Below are 9,134 nucleotides of genomic sequence, written 5' to 3'. Positions count from 1 at the left end.
ATCTCATTTTACTACATTCTTTCTCGATCTAATAGTCTGATCTAATGAACACATTGCAAAGAACAAACAGTATAACAGGTGATGGATCCCCTCTGCCGGATCCAACCTTGTAGATCATTAAATACCGGGCTATGCCAGGAGGGCCTAGTAGGGCCTAGTGCCCAAGAGCCCCTCTGTCAACTACAAGAGCCGAACTAATATCCACCTATGCCCTTATATCTGGAAATATTGGTGTATAATGAATAATCAATGGTGCCAATAATGTATACCACGACTATAAATGACAAGTAATGGTTGGCAAAGGCCGCGGCTCAGGTTTATCATAAGCAATGTACATCTTTGACATCAACTGGACGCCTTTGGTTATGTTGAGTAGGTAAAAAATAAAATGTTAACTGTGATTTGTCAGGTGCAGATTTTTTGTCGTCTGTTGCGTTTTGGTGCAACTTTGACACAATTTACAACAGAAGAACAATAATCTCATTGCAATACATATCAATGAAGCTGAGCAAGACTGGCATGATGCCACCCCAGCACATTGTACGGCTGCAGATGTCACAATCCGTCCAATGTTCCATGTGGCTCCACATGATGTCATGCTGCTCAGTGATGTCACATTGTTCTACGGCTGCACATTCCACCTCTAGGTGTTCCATGAAGATACTTGTGATGTAATTCTCCTTTGTGATATCACATAACCAGTGACATGCGCTCGGCCATCTTGATTCCTTCTGTGGACCTTTGCCGTCTGACGAGTGAAGGTGCATTTTTTTTTCCCTGTGCTCAGTGAATTTCTGATTGTGATATTAACACAAAATGAGTTTTAGAGCTGGAAAAAAATGGAAAAAGATCTCCAAAAGAGAAGAGACCACCACATCTAACAACAAGGATGGTCTCTTATATCAGGATGTAGATGTCCCTCATGACACCAGAGAGGACACCAATGGGGAGAGGAATACCCCCAATGAGGCATCTTCACGGCATAATGTGAAGACCTCACATTCTCTCCGTAGAGGAAGAGACAAGTCCTGGACTCGGGATTCGAGGACCAGAGATGAGCCTCCTTATAAAAAAAGGAGATGTCTTGATGCTGGAGAGGATCAAGACTTAAACAGCCCTCAAAAAACTCAGGTGGACACCAGAGGTTTAAAGAGGAAGAGAGAAGAAGAACAGGTGGAAGGAGGTGGAGGTGAAGGAACGAGCCAGTGCTCTATGATGGTATCCAAAAGATCAAAACCAGACACCAACTCTTGCCCAGTAGCAGGTAAGATGGGAAATTAGTCTGAAAGATCAGAAAGTTGGTTTTCTCTAGATGAAAATCAGACGATTCTTTTATTCTTCACTCGTTTGTAATTCGCTTAACAGTGATTCAATCAATGTTTTACCCTCTTTGTCTCACCAGGAGAAGGCTCCTTCCAGTCAGATGACATTCCGCCCACCATTCCAGACACCCTATCAGAGGAAAGCTTTACCTACCACAAGGTTCTTGGCCGAGGACATTTTGGAAAGGTTTGTGATTTTTATTTTTATCCAATTTGTACGTTTCTGTGTAAGCTGACTAATGTTTATAAACTGTGAAACCCATAGAAATGTTAAAGGGGCCTCCTTTTGGTTAGAAGTGATCCCCAACATCAAACAGGGCTGTTTAGCATTAAAAACATTGCTGTCCACTTTCAAAAACATTGCCACACATTTCAACAGGTTGTGTCTGGTATTGCAGCTCACCTCCATTGAAGTCAGAGGGAATGCATTGCCATTCCACGCACAACCTGTAGACAGATGTGGCGCTGTTTGGGAAAAATGCAGCTATATAATTGTGCTCCTGGACAACCAATTTTTAACCAGTTAGAAGGTATTTACTGTTTGGACTCCCATAATGTTCTGTAATTATAGGGAAACCTACATCATATGTTTAATAGCACATGTGAAACGCAACATCACATGGTGTTCGGTGAAACTGATTGACAAAATCAATCATATACAAAAGGGCTGTGGCATACCGTAAGATGTCCAGAGGTAGGATGGAATTTTGTGCCCCCTAAACCGTGGACCATTCGCGTTCCTTGAGTCTCTTCCACCAGTCCAGACATGAGGAGGCCATGGTGGGCACATACTGAGTTGGGTTTCTGGTACAGATGTTCCGTGCTCTTGCAGATTCATGCACCTCGTAACCCAGGTATCTTATTTCTGCTCTTCCTTCAGGTGTTGTTGGCCTCAGAGAAAGTCAGTGGACATCGGCTGGCAATCAAGATATTGAAAAAGAGACGGCTTTTAAAGGAAAGGAGGACGACTGCAGCAATAAACGAAAAACTAGTGCTGCAGATTGCAGAGCGGAGCCCCTTCCTTTGTGCCTCGTTTGCTACGTTCCAGACATCGGTAAGAGCTCCAGCTTCTATCATTGACTCCTCTCACCTCTGAGCCCGTTTACATAGAATCAGCGCAATTATAGTATAGTATTATATGATGTTGGATTATGTGAAGGGCATCACCTGCCCGATATCTGCAAAGGCGGCTTATAGACATGGGCCCAAATGAGGGTTCCTGGGATGTTTTGTAGTGTCTTTACATATGTAACGTCATCGTCTCCTTCTCCCCCAGGATTATCTCTTCTATGTCATGGATTACATGGTTGGAGGTGATCTCCATCAATTGATTAAGAACAAAGCCCCATTTGATATTGAGACAACCAGGTAAGATTGGCCGGAGGGTCTATAGGGTGAGCATAGGGGGGCGTACAAGGGTTATAGAACTACTCCACATCAGCTATACTCTTGTTTGGCCAGGAAGATTGATGACATCCAACACGGTGGCCACCGTCATCCACCCGGCACCGGCTCCGGGATAGAACAGAGCTGCAGCAATGCGTCCTCCATATCAGTGCGGATTAGGAACCGGGACGATTGAAATGTTTTTCTTTCTTTCCTATCAGGTTGTACACGGCTGAACTTACCTGCGGCCTCCAGTTCCTGCATTCAAGAGGCATTATACACCGGTAATAGATTCTCCACTATTCTCATGTAACGGAGGTCATTGTATAGATTATTCCTGGGTATTGTGGGTGGGAGATTTACCCCTTCCCGACCAGGAAAATCTTATTCTTTTTATTTTTCATTCTTTTTATTTTAGAAGTTAAAGATATATATACAGATATACACACACCTATATACACCTATATATATACAGATACACACCTATATATACAAATATACACACCTATATACACAGATACACGCCTATATATATAGATACACACCGATATGTACAGATACACAGCTATATATACAGAAACACACCAATATATAAAGATACACACCAATATATACAGATACACAGCTATATACAGATACACACCTATATATAGATACACACACCTTTATATACAGATACACACACCTATATATACAGATATACAAACCTATATACAAACCTATATACACCTATATATACAGATACACACCGATATATATACAGATACACAGCTATATACAGATACACACCTATATATACAGATATACACACCTATGTATATACACAGATACACACCTATATATACAGATACACACAGCTATATACAGATATAAGCCTATATTTACAGATACACAGCTATATATATACACAGATACACAGCTTTATACAGATATACACACCTATGTATACAGTATACAGATACACAGCTATATATACAGATACAAAACTATATATACAGATACACACACCTATATATATACAGATACAAACCTATATATACAGATACACACCTATATATAGATACACACAACTATATATACAGTTGTATACATTCACAATTTTTCTAGTAATTTATCCACATTCTGACATTCCGGTAACCTAATTTTATTCCCTTTCAGTGACCTGAAGCCATTGAACATCTTTATAGACGGCGACAGCCACGCTAAGATCGGTGACTTTGGCCTCTCAAAAATCAACGTATATGAAGATCAAAAAGTGACTGGATACGTAGGAACCCCCAAGTACATGGCTCCTGAAGTAAGGAACACATCATCATATCACATAGTGATTACTGTATTGTCTGTTATTAATACCAGATCATCAGGATAAGATCGCAGACGTTCCGTTCATGGCCACACTGTATACATGGGCATCACGGGCACCCGTAGACTGGATACACAAACACCAGACACTTACCTCCTGCATGCTGGACACATAGCACACACTTACCTCCTGCATGCTGGACACATAGCACACTCTTACCTCCTGTATACTGGACACATAGCACACACTTACCTCCTGTATACTGGACACATAGCACACACTTACCTCCTGCATACTGGGCACATAGCACACACTTACCTCCTGCATACTGAACACATAGCACACACTTACCTCCTGCATGCTGGACACATAGCACACTCTTACCTCCTGTATACTGGACACATAGCACACACTTACCTCCTGCATACTGGGCACATAGCACACACTTACCTCCTGCATACTGGACACATAGCACACACTAACCTCCTGCATACTGGACACATAGCACACACTTTCTGCATGTACGATACATACCACACAGATGCTTCCCAAACACTGGTGGATCCCTACAGGCTACAACAGACCCCACTCTCCTCCACTACACTACACCCACCTCCGATGTGAGTCTCACCCCCTTCGGACCGCCATAGTGTAGTGTACACACATCTGTTGAACTCTCCTGCTGCTTGTGCGGCATTTTGCAAAGTAACGTCCCAACACTGATTTGATGTTTGCAGAGACACGACTCATTCTAAAAATTCCATAATGAAAAGTTACTGGGCCAAAGTCAGAGACCGAGAACAAGCCCAGCTCCCTGACTGTTTCCATCTCTTCCTCCTCTATGTACACACAGGTTTTCCGTTTAGAGAAGTATGACGGAGCAGTAGATTGGTTTTCGCTTGGAATCATCGTGTGCGAAATGTCAAGTGGAAAATACCCGTTCTACAACGGGAATGACAGAATGAGACTAAAAATGTCCATTCTGTATGATGACCCCATCTATCCACAAGACCTCAACACCGACATAAAGGACCTGATAAACAACGTAAGTGGTCATATATAATGGATTAGGCTAGCATTAGGGGTGCTTAGTATCAGGACTAGGATTAGTTACAGACCTAGGAATAGAGCTAGGAATAGGGTTGACAGGGGTTAGGGCGAGGGCTTGGATTAGGGTTCTGTCTAGGATTAGGGCTAGGATTAGGGTTCTGTCTAGGATTAGGGCTAGGGCTAGGATTAGGGTTCTGTCTAGGATTACGGCTAGGGCTAGGATTAGGATTCTGTCTAGGATTAGGGCTAGGGCTAGGATTAGGGTTCTGTCTAGGATTTGGGCTAGGGCTAGGATTAGGGTTCTGTCTAGGATTAGTGCTAGGGCTAGGATGAGGGTCCTGTCTAGGATTAGGTCTAGGGCTAGGATTAGGGTTCTGTCTACGATTAGGGTTAGGGCCAGGATTAGGGTTCTGTCTAGGATTAGGGCTAGGATTAGGGTTCTGTATAGCATTAGGGTTCTGTCTAGGCTTAGGGTTAGGATTAGGGTTCTGTGTAGGATTAGGGCTAGGATTAGTGTTAGGGCTAGGATTAGGGTTCTGTCTAGTATTAGGGCTAGGATTAGGGTTCTGTATAGCATTAAGGTTCTGTCTAGGATTAGGGTTAGGATTAGGGTTCTGTGTAGGATTAGGGCTTTGATTAGTGTTAGGGTTAGGATTAAGGATAAGGCTAGGGCTAGGATTAGAGTTCTGTCCAGGATTAGGGTTCTTTCTTGGATAGAGGGTTCTCTCTAGGATTAGGGTTAGGGTTCTGTGTAGGATTAGGGCTAGGGTTAGTGTTAGGGCTAGGATTATGGATAAGGCTAGGGCTTGGATTAGGGTTCTGTCTAGGACTAGGGTTAGGATTAGGGTTCTGTCTAGGATTAGGGTTAGGATTAGGGTTCTGTGTAGGATTAGGGCTAGGATTAGTGTTAGGGCTAGGATTAAGGCTAAGGCTAGGGCTAGGATTAGGGTTCTGTCTAGGATTAGGGTTAGGATTAGTGTTCTGTCTAGGATTAAGGATAGAATTAGGGTTCTGTCTAGGATTAGGGTTCTGTCTAGAATTAGGGTTAGGATTAGGGTTCTATGTAGGATTAGGGTTATAGTTAGGGTAATTAAACATAAAAACAAGTGAAAATAACAAATAAAACGTATCAAAAAATGTTATAACAATGTAAAATGTTATTTTTTAAATTGATATGAAATTTCATGAAAAAAAAGAAAAACCCTATAGTGCTGAAGGTCAAGACATAATGACATCAGCATTTCCTATAGTTACAGTACATCTGCCTGGGGATAAGGGGAGAAATACTGGACAGGTAGAGGGGACACAGGGAGTGTTACCTCTCCACAGGTCCGGAGGCACAAAACACTTACCTTTTCCCCGGGCGCTGGCAACCTACACTACACCACTGCCAGGGAGGAGACATGATGGATGGATGTCAGTCACTCGGGATGATGGACTCTTTCTTTTTGTTTTTATTCCTCAGCTTCTCTTTAAGTCTGCTGACAAGCGACGTATATTTGTGAAGGAACAACTAAGGACACATTTGATGTTCCAGACAACTGACTGGGGGGCGATAGAATCTAGAGAACTCTCTCCACCAAACCATGTGGAGCCGGTAAGTACCTAACACTCTGGGGGCTTTTTGATGGGGATGACTAAGCGTAAAAATTGACAGTGGTCCTTAACAGGGACTAAAATTATGTTCCATTCAGGTGACGTGTGACAGCCCAGCCTCTTTATAGTAATGCAGGGTGTCCTGTTGCAGCTGGATGTTTTGCCCCTATGGTTGGGGTACGCCCGTACCGTTGCATATTTGCATCATCTAATCTAGGTGTAACTAGGCTTCTTGCGGGAAGTTATAATTATACACTGGATAGTACTGAACACTGACGCCAAACTTTCTTGTCACAGACCCCAGTGCAGGATGACGTCATTCCTGTTGTGGCCATGCTGAACGCAAGAAAACCGCGAGGGCCTCCAATAACACCGGAGGAACAGCAGCATTTTATCGACTTCAGCAGTGTCGGGAGCAGGTGGAAAGATCTCCAGCCAGAGAACCTGTGGAGAACATCTGACTCCTCCGGATCTTCTGTACAAGGAGCCCTGACAGATAACGTGAGTCTTCTAACCCTAGATAATAGAGCCCATTCTTCCTAGAATCCAAAAATTTGTCAGATGTGATTTTAACTTACTCTTTTTTCTTCACTCACAGAATTTATTTTCATCCACCACGTCATCCTCCTCACCATCGATTTTAACATTATCGTCATCCGGATCGTCAGTCATAGTCATCATATAATCATCATTGCTGGACACTTAATTCAGAACACTTTTATGAGGGATCAGCACAGATATCAGAAGACCTAAACATACCAAAGACTTATGCCCACATGAAGGGTAGTCCTTCCAGCACAATTCGTAAAGTTTTTCCCCACTGGGGTTTTTTTCCTCTACGACCTGCAGAAGGACGATTCTTCATAAATCAGGAGCGACAGTTTGAGGCAAATTATTGTCTCTTAGAACTGATTAATCCGTGCATGAGACAACACATTAAATGCAATATCTGAGAATGTTACTTGCACCTTTGCCTTTGTTTTCTATATCCTCATTGGAAGGAACAAGTTCTGTGAATATTCCTTTCTTTTTCTAGTTCCTTATTGGAAGAAGCGGTTTCTATAGTAGCCCTCACCGGGTCTCAAGAAGCCCATTACTAAGACTTTTTAATTTATTTAATGTGCGTATGTGCATGTAATCTAGTGTGAATGTATTATCTACTTACCTACAGCCGCTCTCTCCAGTGTCCGGCACCGGTTTTCTGCTCTTCTCAGTGACGTCACCGAAATTGCGACTAACCGGCTCACTGTACGCGTGAGCCGGAAGTCTGTTTTACAATGAAAGCTTATGGAGTCCGTTCTGACACTCCATAGACTCACATTATAAAAACAACTTTCTGGTCACGCAGAGTGAAGTGTGACCCGGATAGTCTGCAGAGCGGTGATGTCACTCAGAAAAGGAGATTGGAGCTGGACACCGGAGAGAGAAGCAGAATGTGAGTATATGAATACACTCACAATACATTACACATACACACATGCAGGACTGGTATCTACCACTCTATGATCACAATATGGCAGGAATATCGGTGTTTTTCTTTGTGCATGTCATGAAGATATGAATCATTTTCCCATTATACTGTGGGACCAAGTCCTGCTTGCAGCCCCTCGTACCGCTGCAGCCCTCTATTTCTCCCTCTTTTTGAATTTCTATTCCCTCCTCCCTTCAACCAAATGGTCATTCTGGAATGTGAGTTTTATGGCTCTGCCAGCTAGCAGAGCTAAGTGTGTTTTCCCGCCAAGAATCTATTTGTTTCCGGAGCAGAATACTCAAAATCAAATTTAATAACACACAGATTTCCAGGATCTGGGCATTTGGGGCTACGCATGGCAGCGTTTTGCGGCTTTTAGGGCCATCGGAAACCTGGGAAATTAATTTCTGCCCACCAGTAAATCACAGACATACTGTGTTTGGACTCTTAAGAATGGTAAAATCAAAGGGGAAAAAATAATGCCATTATCGTTGACCTGTGAGATTCCAGGCCAAAGATATGGAAAAAAAGAGTTTTTGATAACTTGCCAAAATAGGTGTACCTCCCAGAAAATAGCCCACATGTGAGGTCAGCCAAAGTGGGAGTCCCTAAGTTTATGGCCAAACCATAAAACAGGAACGTCCATTTTGGGAGGCATTCAGAGCCAGAGAGGCAGCAGCTAACACCATGCTTGGGTGCTGAATCATCTCTTTGGGAACTCTCATCCCCTTTATCGACACATCATACCTGTGACTGAGATTTAGTAAGATTTGTACCTTTATCCCTTTTATTTTATAACTGTTTGGACATATTTGTATTTTGTCTCTTTTGTAATATCTTTTGTATTTTTGTAAACACTGCCAATTTTTTCTGGAGTAAACTTATAAATTTGCTAGTTATTTTTGCTCTATGATTGAACCGACACATACTCTGTGCAAATTCACGCTACCTGGGGTTGGTTTCTGACTCGATATAGGCTTGGTAACAGACCGGGCTTATATCTAAC

At 42.6% G+C, this 9,134-nt stretch overlaps 1 protein-coding gene across 1 annotated transcript; it reads left to right on the top strand.

The window, feature by feature from the left end:
- The first annotated feature begins 755 nt into the window (after positions 1-755).
- LOC143817957 (protein kinase C delta type-like) lies at positions 756-7,547 on the top strand. The gene is made up of 10 exons (XM_077299417.1): positions 756-1,264; positions 1,403-1,509; positions 2,203-2,376; positions 2,599-2,690; positions 2,930-2,992; positions 3,867-4,005; positions 4,865-5,056; positions 6,527-6,658; positions 6,955-7,158; positions 7,256-7,547. The coding sequence occupies exons 1-10, from the start codon at positions 817-819 to the stop codon at positions 7,340-7,342; spliced, it is 1,638 nt and encodes a 545-aa protein (XP_077155532.1). The 5' UTR covers positions 756-816; the 3' UTR covers positions 7,343-7,547.
- Positions 7,548-9,134: the final 1,587 nt, after the last annotated feature.

The sequence above is a fragment of the Ranitomeya variabilis genome, chromosome 3 (genome assembly GCF_051348905.1).
Source record: "Ranitomeya variabilis isolate aRanVar5 chromosome 3, aRanVar5.hap1, whole genome shotgun sequence".
NCBI classification, from domain to species: domain Eukaryota; kingdom Metazoa; phylum Chordata; class Amphibia; order Anura; family Dendrobatidae; genus Ranitomeya; species Ranitomeya variabilis.
Note: the sequence above shows the minus strand (reverse complement) of the source record. Positions and strands in the feature narration are given on the sequence as shown.

Excerpts from the sequence above, each read along its gene's own strand:
- LOC143817957 (XM_077299417.1), top strand. The coding sequence starts at position 817 with ATGAGTTTTAGAGCTGGAAAAAAATGGAAAAAGATCTCCAAAAGAGAA. Across the intron at positions 2,377-2,598 it reads TTGCTACGTTCCAGACATCG|GATTATCTCTTCTATGTCAT; the intron begins GTAAGAGCTCCA and ends CTTCTCCCCCAG. Across the intron at positions 2,691-2,929 it reads TTTGATATTGAGACAACCAG|GTTGTACACGGCTGAACTTA; the intron begins GTAAGATTGGCC and ends CTTTCCTATCAG.